The 26,032-nt window shown below is 48.4% G+C and overlaps 1 protein-coding gene and 1 long non-coding RNA gene across 6 annotated transcripts in view; one reads left to right on the top strand and one right to left on the bottom strand.

Annotated features, from left to right (window-relative positions):
• Window positions 1-26,032, bottom strand: part of CORO2B (coronin 2B) — a 134,421-nt gene that overhangs the window by 50,967 nt on the left and 57,422 nt on the right. For all 4 annotated transcript variants that reach the window (XM_075896844.2, XM_075896843.2, XM_075896845.2 and 1 more), the window contains one exon: window positions 9,633-9,833. In XM_075896844.2, coding sequence (XP_075752959.2) covers window positions 9,633-9,833 — 201 coding nt within the window. The remainder of the gene's footprint in view (window positions 1-9,632; window positions 9,834-26,032) is intronic.
• On the top strand, window positions 701-24,278 carry LOC142818282 (uncharacterized). 2 transcript variants are annotated; one of them, XR_012895678.2, is made up of 3 exons: window positions 701-881; window positions 2,043-2,159; window positions 23,850-24,278. It is a non-coding gene; the product is annotated as an uncharacterized LOC142818282 (long non-coding RNA). The 2 variants fall into 2 exon arrangements; XR_012895677.2 differs by having other exon boundaries at window positions 23,847-24,278.

The raw sequence follows: 26,032 nt of genomic DNA, 5'->3' as shown, positions 1-26,032 counted from the left end.
AGAATCAAGTCTGACATGCCAGCAGAGGGCAGTGCACACAAATGCCAGCTAAAATGTTACACAAAGTCATGAAATAAGCTATGCTCAAGGGAACGGGTGCTGGGTTGGGAAGAGTTGTTTTTGTGTTTTTAAAAAGCAAGATCATCACGATTTTAGCATGCACTGCAAGAAACGGAGCAATTAATATTATGTTAATATGATTGCCACCTAATAAGAGATACTTTATTTGAAAATGTCAAAGATGCATCTGAATAGGCAACATCTTTCCAAATTAAATAAACGAGGAGGAAGAGAGAGAGGGGCCATGAATGCATCTAGGTGCAAATAATATAACAGTGCATCTGTCCTCATGGCACAGGGAAAATAGGGCTATTCTATCAACAAGACGATGGTCAACGCTGCAATTTATTGTGACGACTGTGCCTGGAAGTGAAAATTAACGGAAGTACATTTCTACCTAATTCTTTTTGATAGCAAATGCCTGGCTCATTTTCCTGAATTATTTTCAAGGACAGATTTCCCCACCTCCCAACAGTTCCCCTGGACTACAGTCCAAATAACTTAGCTGAGCCTGCTAATGTTCAATGTTTAGCTATTGCTAAATCAAGGCATGCAGACATATTCTCTGTGTCTCTGTTCTGTAGCTGAATTCCTCTGTTTGGACTCTGTTCTCCTGTCAGAGCCTAGATAACGTGGACAAGTGAACAGCCTTTCTGCTTCAGGTTTTTTCCCCCCCGTTTTCGCTCCAGCCCTAGCGAGCGTGGGCTTTCCCACAGAGATGTCAACGTAAGTTGTATCATGTGAGAGGATGGTTCTGTGGGCTCCTCAACATGACCAAATTTGCTGCCCTAATTGGCTTGATGATGCAGCACTGTGGAGAGGTATGAAGTGAGCGGATCCATGGCGGGAGGGGGGGTGGCGGGGGAGAGAGGCTGGGTTTGAGAGACAGATGGAAGGACACAGCAACATGCGGAGAAGATTGTGGTAGATACCTCCCTCCTGCCATCTCAGACCACGTAATTCTGTGGTCTTGCTTTCCAATATAAACAGCCCTCTAGAAGCACTAAAGAGACACATTCTCATGACACAAACACTCATGGGTTCAAGTAGACTTGTCTAGTCTCCATGAAAAACTCCCTGAATTTACTGATCAAGGCCTCCGGAGTCCTCAGCCCCTGACAGTCGACAGTGAATCTATTCGGCTGGCCACTCCCCCACCCTTAGGTATGTCCTGTCAGAGGATCTAAGAGTTTTTATTTTAAGCAGCAGCAAGTTTCGAACTTGGCCACCGCCGAGGTTACAAACAGCTGACAGGGAAGTCTGGCTCTCGTTAGAAGCTTAGTTTCTGTTGGTTTCCTGAAGCCATTTGTTAGATGAGTTTGATCGGAGCTATTGAGATGGGAGCTGCAGGGAGAGAGCTGAGAAGCGGATGGAGGGAGACCACCCAAAGGGCGGATTGCTGAGGACAAGAGCGGTTTCTTCTGAGGAGGGGCAAAGAGGCCATAGAGACCCACCAATGTTTACCGAGGAGAAGCTGGGGGGGGGGGGGGCAATACAACGGGCTGTGGCAGCTATAGAAGGCATCTGGGGACACGTATTTGATGCTAAATAAGAAGTTTTTGACTGAACATGCAGCAGTTTAATCTCAATTTGGATGGGCGATGAAAAGGTTCATCCCATCCACCAAGACGGAAGAGCAATTGTAACTACCTAGAATGGTACAGTGGGGGGGTTGGGGTAATTTCGACTGGATTTTAGGGACCCCCTAGATGGGGCGTGAGTACCGCCTTCCATTTCTGGTTCGGTGGGAGATGCTAAGGCCTAAGATTTTCGTGCCTGAGGGTCATGACTAGAACCACCCCCGGAAGAGTAAAACCTAGACTCCTGGAATGTTACACAACTCAATCCGTAGCGAGGACAAGGCTGGGGTTTCATGAAGTTGTTTTAAAATATCCAATTCCCTCCCCCGCCCCATCAGAAAAAAAATGTTTCATTACAAAAATCACTTTGAATATAAACAACCTTTGTGGTTTGTCTTCAAGGTTGTGGTTTTGATTTGCCTCTGCCCTGACGGCATCCGGCCACTCCATCTCCAGGGAGTTGGCACGTCTTTGACAGATATTCCACCCTGATCTTCTTCTGTGTTTCCAGTTGGTTTGGTGAGTACAAAGCAGGTGAGGTGGGCTCATGCTTAGAACACGAAGGCAGGTTTATAGCAAATGGCTAGGATTTCTGGTGTGCAACAACAGGAATGTCTGGGTCCAGGGCTTGCAAACGTACTATAGCTTTAAAAAAGAAAATGTCTAATGCAGAGCACTGGGCAAGAACGTAAAGAAAGGAAAGTCAGGAGCAAATTAAATTGTGGAGTAGGGCGGCAGTATCTAGGTTACCTTGATAATGTTTCGCTAAATACGAACACACATTAATTAGCAGGCTGCTTATTTCTAGAAAAAAAATTGATTTTCTCTTAATGAACTAATCAAATTCTATTTTTAAAAATGATGCCGTGATAACATTGCACAAAGTAGTCCAGATTCCGATTTCATGTTTCACCCTGCTCGGCTGCGATAAGAGCGAATTAAATGATTTTTTGAATCATTAATATTCATGAGGACGTCTGAATCTTGCACGATGAGTCTTCCAGATACCGAATACAACAAATTCAGGGTCCTGTCTGTTTCTAACTGTGAGACGGTGCCAGAGTACCGAGGGGCTGTCCAATCCTTCACTTGTGCCGCCACTTCCCAACGGGTGTGGACTCAGTCCTGTTACCCAGTCCCATTGCCACCGCTGCCCTCTTATCCCTTCTCCCGCGTATCTCGCGCTCTCTTCAACAAAGTCCACGGACCCGCTGGGGAAAACAATCTGGGTCTTTTAATGAGATCCACAGTCTTTTGGGCGAAACAATCATCACTCTTCCACTCTTCCCCCACTTCTAAGCAACGGAGGGAGGGGACGGTAGGGGGACCTGGGCCCGCCCTGGGCCCGCCCTCTCCACCGGGTCCCGACTCAGGGCCCTAAGAGGTAGGAGATCACTCTCTCCTCGCCTCTTTATGGTTCATGGGGACGCGCCTGTAACATGTCAACCCACGGGCGCTCAGGAACCCTGTCCTGGGTCACTTCCTACCACGCCATGCCACTTCCTCCCTCTATTTCCACGGCCAGCCAGCAGGGCCGCTGACCAACGTACAGTTCAAGCGCGCTGAGCAATTCCTCTGAGGCTCCCGAGTCTCTGCTCTCCCATGGGGGGGGCGGGTGTCAGCCACGCGTACCTGACAAACCTCCCCGCGCTCGTTCGCCTCCCCTCTCCCCTTTCCGTCTGGCGGCACGTCCTTTTCAGAGAAGGTGCCACAACGCTGTGCCGGCTGCCTAGCGTGCCCCGTGGCCCGTAGCTCCTCCTTCCCCACCTGGCGTGTGGGAGTCGCAGACCCGCCCAGACAGCACGCTGGTGCCTGCGCAATCGGGCCACTGTCGTGCCATGGCCTCTCTTCCCCACGGCGGCGGCAGTTCCGCAGAAGTGTGGGGCTCGGAAGCCCCGTCACACTAATCCATTGATCCCGCGTTTGCTTTACCAGAATTAAAAGTTTACAATTTGCTCCACGTTATTGGAGTTTGGGTTGGCACTGGCGTCATATTTACAGGGCTACGAATATCCCAGTAGCTAAAACACCGGATAGAACAGGAAAAATTCACTAGTGTCCATCTCCGGCTTGACACTTGTTTTTAGAATATTAATAAGATTCAAGCTGTGCACTGCAATTAAAATGCTGATTACAGGTCCCTCCATCTGCAGTTAATTGTTTCTACTCAAGAAATGTAAGGCAAATTCAGGAGCACAGGCAGGATAGGGGGGCAAAGAGGGCCCCCAAGAGGAACAGGGAAGGGGCATGAGGGAGCACCCCAATTTAGCAATGTAAATTTTGGCAGGCGCATGGGTAGTGCACTCCTGGGTGCTAGCACAATCTGCCTATGTTCAGAAGAGACCTTGAACGTTTACTGGAACAAATATTTTTTTAAAAAACCTGACAGCTAGGCCCAGGAAAGCAGAGTTCAGATGCCACCTGTTCTTACAGCCGGCAGCAATATTCGGTAAAGGCTACATCCCAATGGCTGGCTGGCCGGCCAGGAAGCTTTCTATCCTTGTGTAACAGGCACAGCTAGATGCAATTCGAAGTGCTACGCTCGTGATGCCCCAAACCAGAAACCTGCACCCAGGTTATTTAATTGAATGGTCCCGAAGAGCATGGGACAAAGGGGGGGAAAGGGGAGCAGCACCACAGATGGCAGCTAAGTTACCCCAAGAGGGAGTAGCTCTTAGCAGAACGCTAAGGAGGCACCCAATGGGTGTCCATGATCTGCTGCTGAACTCAGTGACAAAGACAAGGCGATTTTGGAATCTGTCTGGCCTGAAGCTTGTTGATCATGAAGCGAGAGTCTTATGGGGGTGCCATGTAACAAATCCTTTGACTGGGTAGGAAGTACAGGCATTGCAGAATGGTTATTTTAAAAACCACACATTAGGTCAGGGCTACTCAACTTTGGAAGCACCGGAGCCCACAATAATACTCACAGCTCATCCCGAGGGCTGCAACTTAAGTGTGGTTGCATATACATGCAAATATATATGCAAATATATGCAAATGTCTCCTTTCGCACAATGCCCTGGCACTCCCAACACCTCCTCTCTGGGAGCTAGAAATGCCGACACCCTGTACCCTGTTCCAGCCAGCCCGTCTGCTTGCGTCTTTCAATACTCACCCCACCTGGGAGATGCCTTGCTGTTGTGGAGGGTGTTCCCAGTGGAGGCCATGTCAAAGGATCCCACCTGTGGGCCGCATGTGGAGCCCTGCGTAAATCCAAACCGCACCGCGGGCCACAGGCCATATGCGGCCCATGGGCCCCGCCTTCGTTAGCCCTGCATTAGGTATAGTTATCCTCCCCCTGCCTCCCTTCTTTGGCATTCCAGTTCAGTCCGTCACCCAGCTGTGCACTGGTATTCAAGGCACAATACTGTCTCGCCTGTAGAAGTTGCACTAGGTGTTGCAACAGCCCTCGGTTCCACGTTCCCCTTCACAAGAACCATCCTTGCGATGCCGGACAGGATGCCTGCCTCGTCACGACAGGCAGCGACTCACCCATCATCATGCCTTGGAAAAGGCCACAGCAGCTGTGGGCTGCATATGGTGGGAAATAAACACACACAAGGGAGCACCTTGATGGGCACCTCGCATTGCTCCCACCGGAACGCCTTGCCCCGAGAGGCTGACGCACCCCGGTGAGAACGTTGCCAAGTCTCCTTCCCCTCGGCACTTGATTTAGCCCAGTATATAGGCCAAGGTTGAGCTACTAGAAAAGACAGGAAAAACAATTTCCCTAGGAGGGTGGTGAAGCACTGAGATGGGTTTCCTAGGGTGGGGGTGGAGTCGCCAGCCCTGGAGGTGTTTAAGTCCCAGCTGGACAACGCCCTGGCTGGGATGATTGAGTTGGGGTTGGTCTTGCTTCGGGCAATGGGATGGACTCGACGTCTCCGCCTGCCCTAAGATCCTATGAGTCTACTATCCTGCTGGATGCAAAGCAAACAAGATTAAAGTATAAGATTTGCTAGTCTCTTCCCTGCCGTTGCAAGTTGGGCTGTACCTGTCCCTAGCCAACCACAGTTTGGGAACATTGCACAAGCAAAAGGGTAAGACGCGGCATTCCAACCAAAGGGAGAAGGAAACGATTTTATCTGCAAAGTTGTCACATCCATACAAGAAATTCTTCCAAGAGGCATTGCCAACACAGAGCAGTGAGTCGGCCACAGTAATGGGTGATCAACCATGAATGACTACTGATGACAGATACTTTTCACATAGTATAGCGTATTCCCAGCGGCCCATTTCTGAAGAATCCGCTGAATTGACAGGAGTTTAAAACTGCATGAACTAGAGTATTTCCAACACATGTGAACAGGTGGAGCAAGTCTCCAGTGGTTGGGCGGAGGAGATGGGGGGAGATAAATGCAAGACTATCGACAGGAAAGGTTGACTGCTCCCATAGGTTTATTGTGTATTCAATGTAGATGCCACTCTTCACACATATAAAAGTGCTTCACGTAGAGAACAGCCAGCTATAGGCAGCATGGCAACACATTTAAGGGGAAACCCAAAGCAAGGACTGGTTTGCTTGCCGGTCATTAGAAGAGAATACCATCAAGGGATGAAACTTGCAACACGGAAGGGGTAATCGGTTCCCATGTTCCCTGTACATTGGGGGCTTCTGTGGCCACACTGGAGACATTCCAATGCCGCCCAGCTGATCAACAGAACCAGATTTTTTGTTTCTATTGGTGGTGCACATTGACCCGTGCTTGGGTACACAAAGAAATTTATTCCGCATGTAGATGGAAAAGATTAGAGGGAACATTGGGTGAGCACCGAAAGAGGCCACGGGGTACATCCGATCACCATAGGCTGAACGTTCACGGGGCACTAACAACACTCCGCAGGGTGATTGCTCATCAGGCTCGAAGGCTAGGTAATAAAACGCTTACAATAAATCTCCAGTTTCAGCGGGTGCTGCCAGAGCACAAACGAAAGGCCTAAGCAGTGTGATGTGAAAGTGACAAGCAGAACGTCAAACAGATGGGAGAAGGCGAGCAGAAGCTGTTGGGGGGGATGACAAACAGGCTGTTAAAAAGGCCGGGTGATCTCTCCTCCGACGATGTTGCTGTGAAGATTTGGCAGCAGGAAGTTAAGTCATCAAGAGCTGGTGACAGAACTAGAGAGAGTCCAAAGAAAGACTCAGAAATACCCAAGGTTTTCATTACGGAGACTGGGTCAATTTCTACTCTCCATTCTGTCTATGGGAAGGTTGAAGTCAACCCTGTTTAAATAGGGCCGGAGTCCACGTGGAGGTGGGATCCTTCAGTCTCAGGAAGGGAGCCTCAGCTGTGGGCAAGTCAGAGGAGATGACACCCATCCTGTTGTCCCGCTGTGATGGATCCATGTCGCCAGGGGAAAAGGACCACATTCATCTTCAGAAATAACCATTTATAGAATCCACAGAAAAGGTTTTATTGCCTGAATTTAACACGGAAGAGAACAAAAAGCAAAGACCTAACGTAGCATAAAGCAAAGACATAACAAATGTAAGTGTTATTGCCCTCTTTACACTGGGGGAATGTCTAGAGTACATGCCTCTGCCGACAGAAGCATGTAAATTAGACTACCCGACATAGTCAATTAAGTGGGGATTTAAATACTCCCACTTCATTAAAATAAAAATGGCCGCCACGCTGTGCCGGCTCAGCTGATTGTCGGCACAGCACGTGAGTCAAGACGCGGATCGGTCGACAGGGAACACCTTTGTCGACTGCTCCCTTACGTCTTGTGAAACGAGGTTTACAGGAGCGGTCGACAAAGGCATTTCCTGTCAACTGATCCGTGTCTTGACTGCTGTGCTTGATCCGTGTCTTGATTGCTGTGCTGTGCCGATGATCAGCTGAGCCATTTTTATTTTAATGAAGCGGGGAATATTTAAATTCCCGCTCCATTGACTATGTCAGGTAGTCTAATTTACATGCCTCTGTCGGCAGAGGCACGTAGTCTATATATGCCCTTGGAGAGCACCTCCAAAGAAACCTACTGAACTTAGAAGAACGACAGAGGCTCCCTAACAAAACACTGCCCCATCTGTGCACTTCTTAGCGTGCCTGACACAACCCCTGGAGCCTTGTGAAACAAACAAAAGGAAGTATTTCTTCACGCAGTGCACAGTCAACCCATGGAACTCCTTGCCAGAGGATGTTGTGAAAGCCAGAAATTTACCAGGGTTCAAAAAAGAACTAGATACATTCATGGAGGTTAGGTCCATCGATGGCTATTAGCCAAGATGGGCAGAGATGGTGTCTCTCGCCTCTGTTTCTCAGAGGCTGGGAATGGGTGACAGGGGAGGGATCATGTGATGATTCCCTGTTGTGTTCCCTCCCTCTGGGGCACCTGGCATTGGCCACTGTGGGCAGGCAGGACACTGGGCTGGATGAACCTTTGATCTGACCCAGCCTGGCCACTCTTATGTGAACTGGGCACTGGAGCTGCAAGGCACAAAGTGTTAAGGGCACGTGGCTGTGAAAAAGGAGCAGGTTGGGTGTGTAGCCACCCCAACCTCCCCGAGGCCTTTCTTAAAAAGGGGGCGAACACAATAGTGATGGTAAGAAACAAGCACTCCTTCCCGGGCCCAGCCAGACGATCATGATCCAAGTGACAAAGTCAACGGTGTCCTGGTGACATGACCGGGGTCAGTAGCCACCCACTCCAGGGGCTAACGTTATCATAGAATCATAGGACTGGAAGGGACCTCGAGAGGTCATCGAGTCCAGCCCCCCGCCCTCAAGGCAGGACCAAGCTCCGTCTACACCATCCCTGACAGATGTCTATCTAACCTGTTCTTAAATATCTCCAGAGAGGGAGATTCCACCACCTCCCTTGGCAATTTATTCCAGTGTGTAACCACCCTGACAGGTAGGAATTTTGTCCTAATGTCCAATCTAAACCTCCCTTGCTGCACTTTAAGCCCATTACTCCTTGTCCTGTCCTCAGAAACCAAGAGGAACAAATTTTCTCCTTCCTCCTTGTGACACCCTTTTAGATATTTGAAAACTGCTATCATGTCCCCCCTTAATCTTCTTTTTTCCAAACTAAACAAGCCCAGTTCATGAAGCCTGGCTTCATAGGTCATGTTCTCTAGACCTTTAATCATTCTTGTCGCTCTTCTCTGTACCCTTTCCAATTTCTCCACATCTTTCTTGAAATGTGGCGCCCAGAACTGGACACAGTACTCCAGCTGAGGCCTAACTAGTTATATTCATCACTTTGCGTTCTTAGGCACAACCCAGCTGAGATTTGTCATTTCAGCAAAACGCGTTTCCTAGCGCGTCTCCTGTGTCGCAGCAGCGTCGCTGGACACGTCCCAGGTGGCGTTCGGGCCAAATGCATTGAGTTGCGACAGAGGTGATCTCCTGTCTATTTCTGTGGGTTAGATGCCCGTTATTAGTGTAGAAGCTATTTTATGTTTAGCTAGAAGCCATTTTGTATATTAGAAATCATTTTAGCTTTTTTTTTAAGCACGTAAACCAAAGTAAACTTTTTGTTACCCCGTGAGAAAAGGCCTACAGGATGGGTTATTGGTATGTGTTAATTGGGCTGGTTCAAAGAGAAGAGGTACTCCCTCGTACCTGTCCGCCATCTTGTTAATAAGGCTTTGTTTTTCCAAATTTAATTAAAAATTTCTATAATTAAATGCCCTGACATCAAACTGTTTGGTTAAGTAAGGACGACGTAACGCATGATGAAGATCTCAGCAATGCACTCCTCATGCAGATCCGGACTAAACGGTACAAAGGACCCTTATAGCAAAAACCTGCTTGCATACAACTGGTTTATTTATTCCTAGAAGATCGACAAGAAAGATACAATTCATTAAACCGGCTTTCAAGTCTCACTCCCCTACACAAGAAAGGCACAATTCAAAAGCGCTTCCAGCCTGGGACAATGGTATCAAAGAGGTTCCTGGGAGCGAGCGTCTGGTGGAACAGCTGTGTTGTCAGAGTGCCATCGCCCCGCACGGAGGTTTGTTAAAGGAAAACGACTTACTTGTTCCAGCGGAATGACCAGGAAGGACCCGCCGCCAGCGCTCTCCGTTACTATGGCGAGGAACTTGGCATTCACCGCGCAGAAGTGGTTGTCGTGCACGTTCTTGGTGATCGGGACCCCGTCAAAGCAGTGCTCTCGGTTCGCCACTTTCCCGTAGACGTTTCGAAACTTTGAACTGCGGTACTGGGGGCGCCATGACATCTGTGGAGCAAACAGAACCAAAATTGCTGTGCGGGTTCAGTCTCCGCAAGACAGGAGCGGCCGAGGCCGCACGCGACTTCGACATGTAACATGCACAGTCACAGGAAGATACTCCTCGTCAGGAGGAGACCACGGTTTCAGCCTGACCCAGGTTACAAATAAACAAACACTCTAGTCCGGCAGTTTTCAGACTTTTTTTTCTCATGACCCCGTGGAAGAAAACGGTTGATTCTGTGACCCAACATCATGTGACTGGAATGTGGGCTCGGGGGTGGGGCTGAGGAGGAGCTTGGGGCAGAGAAGGGGGGGCGCATGGGAGGGGCTTACTTCGAGTGGCTCCCAGTCTGCGGTGCAGCGGTGGGGGAGGGCTAAGGCAGCTTCCGGCTTCTCCTGCAAGACCATGCTGAGCCCAGGAGCAGCCAGCAGCAGCCTCCCAGCCAATGGGTGTGCGGAGCGAGTGCTCAGGGCGGGGCAGTGTGGAGCCCTGTTTGTTCCTCCCACCCTCCACTAGGGTTGCCAGATGGTTAAACCAAAAATACTGAACCCCCCCGCCCTCCCAAAACACACACACACACACACACACACACACACACACACACACACCAGGAAAAAATTCTGTTGAAGGGGGAAAGAAAAAAAAAGAGGGGGGAGACCAAATTAAAATAAAACAGCATTAAGAGAGCAGGGATAGGAACAGGGGAGCCGTTGAGCACTAAGACCCAGGGGAAGCTTCCCCTAGGTCTTTTGGCCAGCAGCCATACAAACCAGGTAAGCATGGGGGCTGGGGGTGTTGGGGGCCAGAGGGGCCTGGGGGGGGGGAGGGGAGGCCAGGCATTGAATGTGTGTAGAGTTGCCAGGTACCTGGCATTTTCACCTCTGGCCAGGGAAAAATTCAGAAAATACCGGACATCTCAGGTGTCCAGTAGTCTCTGAATTTTTTTTACTGGGCAGGAGCCAAAAATACCAGAATGTCTGAGTGAATACTGGACACCTGGCAACCCTACCCTCCACACCCCCCCCAGTAGCCGGGCCTGTTCCCGGCTGCTTCTGGGGCTCAGCACAGCCTGTGGTGCAGGACAGGCCGGGAGCTGCCTTAGCCCCACCCTCCACTTCTCACCTGATCCCCCGGCAGCAACGAGACCCAGCGCCCGACAACCCACCCCCAAGTGCTGGGTCACGACCTGTTTGAAAACCTCTGGGCTAGAGGGGTTCAGATTCTGTGGCAAACTTTACAATTCAAATGCATCTCTACATGAAAGGCCAAAATCTAACTCCAGAAACGTAGTCGGGAAATTTTTCTCTCTCTCCTTCTAGAGAGATCTAGGCAAAGAACTTGCAAGGATTGTGAGGAAGATTGATTTTAAAACAAAGGAAGCCAAGCTTGGAACATTTGCAGGTAGCTAACCAGCAGATGATGCATACTCTGTGTTAACGAGCCGTCTCATTCGCCTGCCCTTCACAAATGTGCAAAGAATCATTCCCAAGCTAATAACACCACTAAAAAGAGCCAAGCGCTGCAGTTAATCAATCCCTGAACACAGATACAAGTTTCACATTGACACAGCATCTCTCGTCAAAGTATGCGGTGAAATGATGAACAGACATCTTTTGGCTTTCAGAATAAGTATTCCTTGTACAAAAGTGTACCCAACCTGCAAGTGGGCATTTGGTATCCTGAAGAACGACAAGATAAAGATCTATAACATAGAATTAGAGAGTCCAGGGTCTTGGAGTCTACTCTGTCTAAGGCAGGTGTGGGGAACCTTTTTTTGGGGTCGGGAGGTGGGGGGCACTGACCCACAGAAAAATCAATCAGGGGAGTGAGAAGCAAAAAACACCAAAAGAACAAAAACCAAGCCCCCAAACTGATATGGCCCCTGAGAAGGAGAAAGACACCCCGTCTCACACACCAGAGTCTCGGAGGGCCTAGGCTAGTAGCTTTTGTGCACTCCAGCCCTATAGAGGGACAATGGAGGGGGGTCTGGAACTCTAGTGCGGGTTCCCTAATGCTGAGGGGGAGCCCCCAACCTGAGCAGCCAGATCCAGGCAATCTGGGGGCCACCGCATCTCTGGGCTAAAATTAAAAAAAGGACATAAAGGCAGTTTGCAACAACACCAGCATGTGCCCTTAAGTCTTCTTGTTAATTTTAACACTAGCCCTCCCCCCCTTTTATTTTCCTATTTTTCAAAAATTGTTTCTCTTCCCATTTGTGTGAAAGACCTATAGGTGAAGTCATTAAAATGACTCTATCCAAGGTTGCGTTCAACGTACAAAGTCAACAAACTGGAACAAAACAAAAAGAGGCGTTTCTTTTTCTGTCCAGTCCCATGCATTATTTCCATCAGGAGAATTTTTAAAAAGTCACTTTTCAAGCTACCTGCTTAATTGGAAAGTAGAGCGAGGCTATTTTACATACGTGTAACCCAACCCCGTTAGCCTTGTGGGGACATTTACCTCAGCCCCTCACGCAGATGGTATAACTGTATGCGCCAGAGAAGATTCCAGAGACCTATCTGTACACCCATTTCCAAAAGGGTGCATACAATCGTGCTGAGTGTGTTCAAGCGGAAACCAGAAGTACTATGCCCTCATTTTTGCTTGGTCCCAGTGTTGTTTAGAGTTTGTGTTACACAGCAAAGAAGAAAAATAAAATACGGTCCAACCTGCGCAAACTTGACTACATTAGTAGGATCTCTGTGTGCGGCTATTGTCCTAAGTTTATTAGACTCATAGACTTTAAGGTCAGAAGGGACCATTATGATCATCTAGTCTTTGAGTGCGTCTACACTGCACCATTATTTTGAGATAACTAGCGTTATTTCGAAATAACAATGCAAGTGTCTACACAGCCATTCCGTTATTTCAAAATAACTTCAGAATAATGGGTGGCTTATTCTGAAATCTGTAAACCTCATTCTACAAGGAATAATGCCTCTTCAGAAATAACTATTTCGAAATAAGGGGCATGTAGACGCTCCACTGCGGCTATTTCGAACTAGGCCCTCTGCGGGGCAATTCTAAGTTATTCCTCCCCGGTGCCTGGTGGGGTTCTAAATCGAGATAGCACGTCTACATTAGGGAAGCCTGCCTCGGACTCATTTTGAGGTTTCCCTGCAGTGTAGACGTGCTATTTTGAAATAACTATTCCGGAATAGCATATTTCAAAATAAGTGTGCAGTGCAGACGTACCCTTTAAGATCGCACAAGTACTGGGACCACAATTAAGCCTTATGCTGTAAAAAAAAAAGGGCATTTTAAACGCTTAGAAAAGCACAAGCACTTACACCCTTGTAAGGCAGCTTCTTAAGCACTTAAACCTCTAACACATACTGACAATTTCATACTTAGGGTCTCAAAGCAGCTTACGTTCTCCAAAACTGACTAGCATCTGCCGACAGATGAATGTAAGTGAGCACTTAAAACAGAGAGACGTGGTCTGGCCATCTAAGTGCCAACCTGGGGCATGCATTGTCAATACGCAGTGTTGTTTGCTGATACATTTCCCCTCCACTGCAGCTCCCCAAACTCTTATGGGGTGGGGGGTACATGCCTGAAGAGTGTCTGAAGCATGCAGTGCCAATTGGAACCTTGGTTTGACAAACTGAGGCTGTGTTTTTAAGATGGGCTCCTCCACCGACTTCCTAATTTGGCCTCACTCACATGAATGGTTTGCTCCGAAGCATTAGCTACCTTTCTCTCTTATTTTCTGTTGGGCAAACCCTAGAATTAGTCGAGGTGGATAATACCCGCCTGTACTACTCCATTCTTCGCCAAAGAAAATCATGCCAGATGCAGCAGGCGCGTCATCCAAACATAGAGCAGCACAATGAGAGGTGTGTTTAGTCACCTTTTGGAAAGGGGTAGGGTGTAGTTAGTGCAAAGTGTTACTGTCCGCCATCTTGGTTTTTCCACAGACAGTAGGGAGTCGCTGCTTTTGAGCTGGTCTCCTGTGTATTTTTATATAAGCTCTTCAGAGGCTCCTATCCTATTGGGATTTTTAAAACAAGTGAGATTTTTTGGTGGTTTTTTTTAAGGTTTCAGCATATGTTAGATTTTTGGTTTTCATATGACTATTCCTTCCCAGCATAGTCCAGCCATGATAAAAGGAAACCATAACCCTGAAGAGCATTACACTGGGGAGTTCAAAGGTTCCTCTCCTTCATCCTCAGTAAGTATTTCCTGTAAACAAACTCAAGTAGCTCAAACACTTCTGTGCTGCACAGAGCCAGGAACCATCTGGAAATGGCTTCCCACCCCTTTGTGGAGAAGAAATGATTTGTGTGGCGCAAGGATAACTGCTATCAGCTCCCTGGCATGAGTTGGGTCTCTTGCCTGATTTTTTTTTTTTTGGATGAATGGCTGTTTTGGGGGGCTGAGATTCAATGGCTGATCATATCAGGTAGGAGTCTCACACAACAAGCCAACACAGCTTGGGAGAAGGGTGGAGGTGAAGCTTTCAGTGTCTGGAAGGAAGGAAGGAAGAAAGGAAGGAAGTGTGCCCCACCACAAACAGACCTCTGAGACTTAAAGGCCACCAATCCACCCAGCTACATAACCCAGCATGATGAATCTTGAGTTGCAGAACAGGAAAAGAAAGGCTAGAAAGGGATGAGAGCCAGAATGCTTGGGGAGAGGCGCTCCCAGATGTGTTAGGATAGTGCGGGAGGGGGGTAAGATGCAAATTGCTAGGATCAGGAGAGTTATAAAAATTAAAGAGCTTTTTATGCGAGGAGAAAATAACAAAAATACATGGTTTCATTTGCCTAGGGTTTTAGCTCCCCTCCATACCCACAATGTCCAATCTTCCTCACGGACATGCTTAGCATACCGAAAGTTTGCGAAGGAGACATGAAAAGCTATAGCTCCACCCACTCTGGTCGCATTATCACAAGTGATTAAGGAAGGACAGTTAATTCCCAACCAACAGAAGGATAATTTGATGCGGAGCATCACATGGGGGCCTACCACTAAGGCTGTGTCTAGTTCTGGAGAAATCCTCTTGGCCAACAGAGTCCCCATCTCCCGTCAGGCCTTAGCAAATACCCTGTCTGCTATTCCTTCTGGAAAGTTGAAAAGGGGGGAAGGAATAGTTGGTTGGGAATTCATTTGACAAAGCCCCAAACTCAACCAAACCAGAGTTGTCCAATCTGAAATGCCACAAAACAGTATCAGGTTCAATAAACCACCCAACCCAGAACATTTGTGGTACAAGTTTCAAGGTTGCTGACCCAGAGGCTCAAGGTGTTTTTGTTTGTTTGTTTTTTTAATCGAAACAATTTTTCATTTCAGAATTTTAGTAAATTTACGCAACAGAAAGCGCTGGGGGAGGGGAGTCAAACTCAAAGCAAAAAAAGCTTTCCATTGAGCCGAACCAAAACATTTTTTGGATTTCCAATTTGTGACAATTCAAGTTGTAACTTTGTAGCAATTTGAGGTGGGAACATTTTTTACAATGTCAAATCTCACAGGACAGGGAAAACATTTCCTCCCCTCCTCCAGCGGGGATCTACCCAAGAGAAAGCACCTAGAGGAATCACTAATGCCTGGGTTTCAGAAGTGAAGGGAACAAACGAAGGAAGACACCCCATGATGTGGTGCAGGAGTTTTGGCTCTTCCGTCTGCACAGCATCACATGCGGGTGCTTTCAACTTAAAAAAAAAAAACCCCACCATTGTTATTTAAAAGTAATAGTTTCACTTTTTTGAACACACTCTTTAAAAGGCCTAGCCCAGTTCCCCTGGAGCGTTGCCATTTGCTTCATTTAGAACAGGCTCTGGCCCGGAAATAAAAAGAGATCACAAAATTGGCTTGTTTCAAGTTCTGCAATTGTTGTACATTAGGGGTGTGTCTAGACTACATGGCTCTGTCGACAGAGCTATGTAGATGAGGCAGGATGACAAAGGGAAATGGAGTGGCGATTTAAATAATCGCCGCTTCATTTAAATTAAAATGGCTGCTGCGCTGTGCCGATCAGCTGTTTGTTGGCACAGCGCAGCTGTCTAGACCCCAGAACCCTTTGTTGGCAGATCCTTTATGTCTCGTAGCCGATGGGGAGATGTGAATATTAAGAGAGGGGAAGTTGGCTTTGTAGTGTATTAACTGACTTAAATCTTTACTTGGGCCTAATTGGATTATATTGAATTTGCAAATGAATTGCAGTTCAGCGGTTTTCCTTTATAATCAGAGTTCGGCTTTTTTTGTAGAAAGATGGCTATTTAAATCCATTACTCAACGTCCAGGGAGGTGAAAGTGTTTGTGTGTGCTCCCATTCCTGATGTCTGATTTGTGTCCATTTAGCCTTTGGCACCAAGACTGTCCAGTTTGGCCAATATCCCTGGCCGAGGGGCACTGCTGGGAAAGTTAGAGATGTCAGGCAGTAGCTGCAACTGGAGGGTCGTGAAGATTAAGCATTTTTGAACTTTCTTTGTATTACACTCAGAGTTGCACAGAGAGGTGGTCAGTAGCCAAGTCTCCTTCCCAAACCCTGGGGGCCCAAGGACCCTTGGCGCAGGAGTTTGCCAGGAGTAGAAAGGCAGTGAGTTTGCGAGGCAGTGAGACATATGTGAGACTTCAAAGACAGAACAAACAGCTTCTGCTAGGGACGGGGGGAAACGGTCAGTGTGTAGTTCCCTCCTGTCACCCTTGCTCCAGGACACAGGATCCTGGCCCATTTTGTCAACCACGTGACATGAATAAAATTACCTGCCTCCATGTCACCAATTTAGCGGGATGGTTACTGACGGAGAGCCCAGCTCTGCAGGCAGCGGTGCAGACGTGAGGGTGGAAATACCACACCAGGCCAGCCTTCCTGCTGTGCTGCTGCTGGCTCGGATTTCAGAGCTGGGCTCCTGGCCAGCAGCCACTGCTCACCAAATGCCCGTCTCTGAAGGAAACGCCACCACCACTAGCAGTGTCGAAGTAAGGGGAGCAGTACCACAGTTCCTCCACACCATAACCTTGTACCATCCGCGACCCCCACACACCCCCCTCCTTTTGGGGTCAGAACCCCTACAATTACCACACTGTGAAATTTCACAGTTAAAGAGCCAAAACCATGACATTTATGATTTTTAAAATCTGATGCCTGTGAAATTGACCAAAATGGGCCATGAATTTGGCAGGGCCCTATTTAATGCCTATGTCTAGCCTGCAGCATTTCAGCGCATGAAATCACATTTGATGGAATGAAAGGGGCGGAGCAGCCAGCAAATAAGAAACCCATCCTCCACGCCGAAAGAGAACGAAGAGATGCACCCCAGTTCAAACAGGACGTCAGGCCAGGTGATCACAAGGATCTCGTCAGGGCTTTGTAATCTGTGACGCCACGAAGAGCGCCCGACCTCAAACAGAGGGATGTGAATCAATTCAGCGTGGCTACGCACTTCCATAGTCGTCTGATCTCAAGCAGCTGAACGACTATTTGCAACAGCAATGCCAAGCGACCCTGAACTAGTTTTTGCACCATTTCTTAGACTTAAAAATGTCCAGGAGGACACTAATTATGAAAACTGCTGTGCAGGGGTGCCTAGCCATAACCCCAGGTGGCACCCACAGCACTGCAGGCACGCTCAGAACCCGGTTCTGGCAACAATGCCCAAGGTGCAATGCTTCAAAACATCCCTGGCTCCTCCTCCCCCTTCAGATCCTCTGTGATGAGGAGCATTACTTCTGGCCCCTTTCATGGCTGCCTCAGTGGTCACAGCCAGGCTATAATCTTGACAGCACAGCAAGTTCTACTCAGGTTACAGCGTGTGGAAATCAACGGGGTTTATTGCAGCTGGGAAACTATTAAAATATGAGCGGTTGCCAGCAGACTGCACCATTCATCCAATTGCTCAGAGAGAAAGGACACAATTCCTTTAACTGTGCAGAGCGTAAGAAAAAGCACAAACATCCATGGGCCGTAACAAGAATATTTAATATAAAGGCCACAAAGGCCACTACGCTATGCCTGCCAAAATACATCTTCATTGTTATTCTAGCTACAAGATGAAGCAAAAACAGACAGTGAGGTTTATTTCATCCTCCTTCATACTGAAGAACCCCTAATGCCGTTTCCCACTGTGGTATCTCGAATGAGAATTGGACTCCATAGGATTTACAGCAACTGCACAAACCGCAGAAGCAAACTTGCAATAGAGAGATGAAGTTCTATGGGAGTTAGCACTCTATAAAGATACATAATATATAGGTTGAAGCTCTCCAGTCCAGCACCCTCGAAACCTGACTGGTTCTGAACCAGAGTATTATCCAAACCTCAGGAGGTCAATATTGTTCAGTAGCATTACCAATACTTCTCCTGTTGACTGGGCTCTTAGAGGACGTTGAGGGGTAAATGAGAGCTAAATCACAGCACAGAACACTGAGAGCCAGGACTGGGGGATGTAAACAAACCTTATGGGATTGTGGGAAACTTGGCTACAACCGTGAAAAGTGGACATCTGGCTAACTAGAATCCTGATGGACCACGGATGTTGCCGGACTAGAGCATTCTGGACTAGAGAGGTTCTAAGCCATCTCATCGGTATAGCATTTATACGTTGGACATCTGACTTGGCAGTAATGTCGACTGATTCTGTATATCCTCATTTCACCTTGCTTAGAAATAATCTAAACAGTAGCTCTCTCCAGTTCCACTTCCCACCCTGGGCCAAAAACAGGGAAAAGAAATGCAGATGAAAATGAACGAACACACTCACCAAACAACACTTTCACCTCCTCTTCTCAATACTAAAAGCTCAGAAGTTTCCCCATGCTGTCCAATCTTTAGTTCAAAGTTCCCAGGTTGGATGCGTCATGTAGTCCAGTTCACACACCCAGGGATACGATGCGGACGATGCACATGAAAAATAGTTTTCCCCATAAGAAAACGTGACCTTTGTCCGACAATATTTTCGGAGAGGAAAACCTCATTGTCAATGATTTGACGAGGAGAATCTAAACAAACAATTGTTTTGCACGAATCTGGCGATTCAAAACGTCATTGTGAAAGGTCAAACAGCATCGCTACCATCTAAAATGTTGACATGTTCAGTACTGGAGTGAAGCAGAGGAATGATCCACCGGCATAGAAGGGGTTAAGGAGAGCCTTTGGGCCCAGCTAGCTCTGCCCCACTATAGCTTCAGCCAATCCCAGACCTGGAAATGGTAGAAAAGGACAGAGCCCTGCCCACTTCAGGACTGAGGTATGAAGGAGCAGGAGCTAGCTGCTGCCCTACCTGCCCTCGCCTTGCCAGCCAAGGTTGCCTCCAAGGAGTAAGTCATTTTGTTGGCCAACAGGAGACAGAGAAAGAGGCCTAGGAGCATCCCGCCGGAGAGGAAGAGCAGAGAGTGGAGACCTCATGGGAATTCTTACCCCACCAAACTTACAGCTGCTCCACCCAGAGGAACCTGGGATGGTAGCAGGGTGCAGCCCGAGGCCCACAAGGCGCCACTAGTAAGAGACAAGCCACCACAGGAACTTGGACAATAGGACCCATTTCGCTACTAACGGGGCAGCGGACGTGGACACCCCACCGGGAGAGTCCCCCACTCAGGGGTTATTTACACAAGGCCCATGTCGGGGCCTAGGGGAGTGGGATGACCCAGTTCCCCCTACCCTCTCTGCTTTGAAGATGGAAGTAGCTTGACCACAGCATCAGGGTCTGAAATCCAGGTACTCCAATCACTAGGCCGAGTGGCCTTCCTGCCCCTTGGCCCCCGTTTTACCCATATTTTTCTTTCTAAAAAGTTTCTGGTTTTGGAATGAAAACACTGAAGATTCCTGGGGGGCAAATTCTGATTCCTTGCAACTCTACTGGTGATAGGGGAAGGATGGGGAAGGTGAAGGTAAATCAGCGATGTCCCAGAAGATAGCCGTCGTTCAAGATGACTTCGGTTTCCCAGATGCTGGCGCTACTACTTACTTCGATTGTGGCAGCACTCTCCTTTTTTCCCTCCAAGGAGGAAACAAAGGGGGTTTTCGTTCATGCCTGCTCTGCCAAGGGGACCATGGTGTTCAAAACAAGGTCCGCATGCCCCTGCCACTGCGTAGTCAGCGCCAAATTACAAACCAAACTATTTCGAAAGTCACTCGAAAGAAGCACCGCAATTTGTGCTGCTGAAATGGCATTGCTTATTTCAAGCTACGGGTGCAGTGAAGATGCACCCTGAGGGTTGAAAGTAAACAGTCTGAGGGAGGCATCGGTGCTGAAAGAAAATGGGAACGGGTCTTGGGCCCCGTTCAGCGTTGTTCTCTCAGGAGGAGCCCTGGGATTCTCTCGGATCAAAGTGTTATTTCCTTGGCTGGCATTCTTTTCTTGCAAAGAGAATCAATCACTTGTTTTAAAAAGACACGCTGGAACCTAGATGGATTTCTGTAGGTAGCTCAGACAACATAAACACACTATTTTCTGGGGGGTTTTCCTCCCATCCATTAGTGAAGAAATTAAACTTGAGCAGAGCTGTACCAAGGTAATGAAAGGCCACACAAAATTCAGAGAGGCAACAATCTATTAGATCAACAGAAAAGAGGGAGAGAGTAGGACATCGAGATTAAAGCTGTGTGTTACCGTACATCAGAAGGCAGAATACAGAAAATCCTAGGAGACAAGAGAGGCTTAAATCGTCTCTTGATAATTGCAGAGCAGTCACATTTATTGGCTTTAAAACGAATGCCTGTGCCCTTTTCAGATGTTCCAGTCTAGGGCAGCTCCAGCGTTCCCCAAATGGGAACAGCAGGGTGCACCACCGTGTCTCAATTTTTATTTATTATAATTGGATCTTTTGAATAATCCGGAGCCTTGGCAACAGTCGTTAAGGAGAGCGCTTGCAAAAAACCCCACAACACTAGAACATGCAATTGCCATAGTAGAGTGTGCAGTAATCCTTTTAAATAACAATACACAGGCCCTTTTAATCTGCTTCACTCATACACGCTCTTAGAGACTGTCCTGGAATAGCCTCTTCCTCACTCTTAGCTGCCCAGGCTGTATGAAATAGTCATTTTCAGCTCTTGTTAAGAGAGGTTTTTTGATGGCAATCTTCTCGTTCTTCCAACGCCCATAGAGGATGTTTTATGCCTCAAATTTGTCTCATCGTGAAAGAAAAAAAAAAGTTATTCTTGGCATAGTCAAGCCAACATTCTGATGAAACAGACGGGTTCATGGCCCTCTCAAGAAGCTGTTTTAACTTGTTACTGTATCACTTGAGTTGATGAAACTATTTTATCCTGTCTCCCATTTGTTGCTTCGGCATCCTAAATAAGACTAGACATGCTTGGAAAAGCCAAAATTCTTCCATTGGATAATTTATGCATGAAAAGTCTGTCTTTTTTTTTTTTTCTAAACTATGTTGAGTTTTCTGCAGAGCTTCAATTGTAGAGCAAAAAGTACATTTTGTTTTGATTAAGGTTTTTGGAAATAAAGATTTCTGGCTGGGCATTTTCTCTCCCCACCCCTCCCCTTTTTTAAATTAAATACTTTTCTCTCTCTTTGACAATAAATCAGTAAATAGAGTAGCACCCTCTACATCCCTGGTGTGCCCACACATTGAATACAGCATGCAGTTCTGGTCACCCCATATCAAAAAAGATGTTAGAATGAGTAAAGGAACAGAGAAGGACAATGAAATTAGTAGGGGAATGAAACAGATTCCACACAATTAAAAAGACTGGAACTGTTCATCTTAGAAAAGCGACTGCTCAGGGAGGAATATGATAGAGTTCTCTACAATGACAAATTGAGTGGAGAACGTGACTTGAGGGGTGTTTTTTACTCCTTCACATAACAGAAGAACCAGAGGTCACTCAATGAAATTAATACACAGCAAATTTAAAACAAACAAAGAAATACTTCACAGACTGCATAGTCAACCTGTGGAACTCCTTGCCACAGGTTATTTTGAAGGCCAAAAGTAAAACAAGTCTAAACAAAGAATTAGATAAATTCATGCAGGAGAGGTCCCTCGATGGTTATTAGTAAAGACAGTCAGGGATTTAACCTCATGATCTGGGTATCCCTAAATCTTTGACTAACAGAAGCTGGGAGCAGATGACAGGGGATGGATCGCTTGATAATTGCCCTGTTATGATCTTTCCCTTTGGAAGCATCTAGCACCAGCCACGGTTGGAAGGCTGCCGACTGCTCCAATATGGCCATTCTTAAGTTCCTATTGGCAGAAGAAGAGGGATGGGGAAAAGGAGGAAAGCACAACCCAGAAAGCCCTACCTGACAGCCCTTTCAGTCAAAACAGAACATTTAACTTCAACATTTCTATTCAGAAATTAAATGTTCGGTTTTTGATTTTTCCAGTCAGAAAAACGACAGTTCTGTCATAGAAAGAAAAGAGAAAGTCAACTCAATCGGCTCTCAAATTCAAGCAAAACAAAGTCATGCAACAAGGACGCATCTCTGGACACAGAGGAGTACACCCTTTCCCAAGGGAGAATCTAGCGAAGGGAACCTATGTAAAATCCACGGGGCTGCCCAGGAGACGTCCTCCAGCCTGTGTGTATGAATGCATACATGTACACGACAGCCCTGTCATCAATAGTCTCTTTTTCTCTCACTGCCTATCGATTCACCTTTATTTAAGGGTCATTGGTCAAGGCCATGTGCCACTCACATCAAATCCATTTTTAACATTAGTCTCCAGCTGCTCAGACGACAAGTTTTCTTAGTCCCTCAGCACATCTCTCGGTGTGTCTGTTTGCGAGTGCGTTTGTCCAGGAACTCCTCCTAAGTGGTAAGAGCGAGGCCACCAAATTTGGGAGGCAGCCTCCTCTTCTCCTAACTTAAAGCCAGGTCAGGGTCGGGTTGTCCAGGACAACCAGCAGCCCCGGAGAACAGGACTGTGTTCCATAACAAGCAAAAGGAGGGGCTGCGGTTTGGAGGGATGCGATACGAGGGTGACCGCTGGGGGGGAGCTGTCCTGCAGAGTGGCCACTGAGGGTAGCTGTACTACCAAGGGAGGGGTCAGTAGGGCCGGGGTCCACCTTCTTACCTGCCAGCACGCCAGTAAGTAGCCCCCCGTACACACACCACGAGGGTTGCCAGGTAGACTTCACCAAAAAAACAGACACACTTGACCGTGGGCCGGGAGTGAGGAGGGGGTGAGAACCGGCCGGGACGAGGGCGGGGCGAGAAGCAGAGCTGGCCGGGGTGGGGTGGTCTGGGGGCCGCAGGGCTGGTCGGGAGGAGAGGGGGGCCCGGAGGAAGGGGGGGCGGGAAGCAGACCTGACCTGGGGGGGGGAGCAGTGCAGCCACTGGCCACAGTCGGAGTCCTTCGGGCCATGCCCCCGGCAGGCACTCACTCCCTTTAGTTGTGAGCAGAAGCTGGGCAGGGGAGGGGGCGGGAGTCACTCCCCCCACCCGGCTTCTTCACGCAACCAGAGGCTCCCAGCTGGGAGACGGGGCCGCAGTTGCTGCTGGGAGCCTCTGGTCGTGTAAAAAGGCCGAGTGGGGGGGAGTGGCTGGGAGTCCCGGCCCCCACCCCGCCTCACCACACCCGGCTTTTGCGTGCGACCACAGGGCTTCCTGTGCCAATCGCGGCCCCGCCTCCCAGTCGCTCCCCCGCCCCCGCCAGGCTTCCGTCCGGAGCCCAGCCGGGAATTCAGAAAATACCGGACATTGCACATGTCCGGTATTTTCTGGATTTTTTTTCTACCAGACAGAGGGCGCAAAAACCAGACTGTCCGGTACAAAACCGGACACCTGGCAACCCTACACACCACACCTTCCCCTCCCCCCAGTTCTTGGCCTCAGCACCGGGATTCGGGGGTGGGGGAGAGAGAAGAACACACCCTGGATGGGCAGGATATGACCTTGGAGGAGGGAAAAGAATAGGCCCCAGGTGGGCAGCGGGAGGCTGGCCTAGGGGACGGGAGAGATCAGGCCCCTGGCCCCCAGCTTCTTGCACCCTCCCCCCCTCCAAGACCCTGCCCTGGGCAATGCCGGGTAAGTCTGCTAGTTGACAGATAAGGACCTTTCCTCGGGGGAGCTATGCAGTACTTACTGTGGCTTTACTTTACTTAGCAGCCGCTAAATGGAAAACCGAGTTATGCAAACAACTGGAAGCACTGCAGAGGATGGTCAAAACCCTGAGGGGATGTGGGAGAAGCAGCCAGGGCTGCAGAACGAGACCCTCACCTCCCTCAGTCACCACGGGCCAGGTTTTAAGCTACTCCAAAACCACTTTCTTCTGAAAGCCTCCAGGCTCCTGGAATTCAGCCAAGCCCACCCACCACTGTACTTCCCCTAAAAGCACTTTGAGAAGCTATGGAGCACTTGAATTATTAATGCATCGAAGCCAAGAGCTTGCTGACAGGTACTGACGAGACAGACAACGCTGCAGCTTCTGTTGATGCCGGCTATCCCCAGGGAAACTGAGGAACTTTTCGAACTGGCTCCTTTGAGGAGCGTTGGCAGCCGAAAGGGTCACCCCGGGAGAGAGACATCTCTCTTCTCCAGCACAGAGATAAAACGTTGACTGCACAGAGGTTTCCATCAGAAAGGTCAGCGTTGTCTGGGTTTGACATTTAGAATATTGATCATCCATTAAGGCAATGAAAAGTTGACCATGCAAATAGAAAAAAGGTCTTTACTAGTCTCTGGTCAGGCAACAAACTTGAATCAGCTGGCATGGGCCAGTCGTGCGTTTCCTATGCTGTGTCGACAAAGCCCAAAAGGCCAGGACCGAGAATCAAAACAGAGTTCCGGAAGGTCATTTTCAAATGACAGCTACTCCCTAGGTCATCACACTAGACTGGGTCACAGGCCTTGTTCTCACTGCTTTAAAAAAATAAATAAATAGGCGTGTGTGTTTTTATACCGTGGGGCACGTATGAGCATGCCTGAGATACAAACACAGAGCAGATTGGGCACGTTAGTTTAATCGGGAGGTAAACTCAAAGTCAACCCCTGGAAGAGATATAGGGCTGTTTCTCTCACGGTAAAACGAAAGTGCCTGGAATTTGTTGGGTTTTTACGTCCGCAGGATAGTATCCATGTGTTATTTATCCCAAAGGTGGAGAAAGACCCTTGCTAGCCAGGTGTGGACAATTATTTTTGATAGGAGGCCACTTCACAAATTTTAGAAGTAGTTGCAGGCCGTGGGCGGAAGGGGCGGGGCCACGGGCGGAAGGGGCGGGGCCATGAGCCTTCACATGCTCCCTTGCCCACGGAGACCCTGATTGGCCTGTGGGCGGGGGAGCGTGAGAAGTCTTTACACACATACACCTGCCGGAGTGCATGGTGCCGAGAGAGAACCGCCAGCCATTTTGAATAGCTGGTGCTGCACACCCCTAGCAGGGGGAAGAGACTTCACACGCTCCCCCGCCCCTAGGTCTCGATTGGCCTGGAGGCGGGGGAGCAGTAGGGTGACTATGGGCTGGATCAATTGGCTTGACAGGCCAGATCTGGCCCACGGACACGGTCCTGCTCACCCCTGTTCTTAGCAGTGAAGCCCGGGCGTCAGTCAAATTCTCATTTGGTCCTGAGGCATCTTTGAAAACATTAAGCATGGAGCACGCCCGGTCCTAGATTTCTAACAGCTTGGAAGAGCTGTTACTTGTGGAGCGTACCCCACATCACATTTACCGCGGAAACTGTGAAGTACTTAACACTCCTGGTGCTATTACAAATGGATAGGGGCACTGCTCCTAATTAGCCAAAGCACGCAGGTAATGAAGGCAACGTGTAGTTGCAGAAATGTTTCAGTACCGTCTCTTTTCATTTCAATTTGGAAGATTTAAGCTCATGTTGCTGTAATAAAAGCTTCCATTCCACAAGCCGTAGAGGTAGCATTGTTCGCCAGCTACAGGTTGAACCTCTCTGGTCCGGCACTCTGGTCCAGCAACATCCATGGTCCGGCATGATGTTAGTTAGCATCATGTCTGCTTATCATGGGTGCGGCCAAGTTTCCCATAAAGTTTCTTTACAGCCCCCAGGCCTGGGTCTCAGTGTTCTGGGCTGTTCTTTAGCTCTAATTTACCCCTCACTGTCTTCTCAGAGCCCACCAAGCAGGGGAAGTGTTGGTGATACTGCTAGACAATATTGACCTTTTGTGGTCCGGCAACTTCTCTGGTTCAGCACCAGTCAGGTCCCCAGGGTGCCGGATTAGAGAGGTTCAACCAGTACAGCCAAAGAAAAGGAAATCTCCCCGCAGCTCACATCATAAACACATCTAAGCAAACCAGCCTACTTTACAGGAATCTCCTCAA

Source organism: Pelodiscus sinensis, chromosome 14 (genome assembly GCF_052426305.1).
Source record: "Pelodiscus sinensis isolate ZL-2025 chromosome 14, ASM5242630v1, whole genome shotgun sequence".
Lineage (NCBI taxonomy): Eukaryota > Metazoa > Chordata > Testudines > Trionychidae > Pelodiscus > Pelodiscus sinensis.
This window is presented reverse-complemented; position numbering and strand designations above follow the sequence as displayed.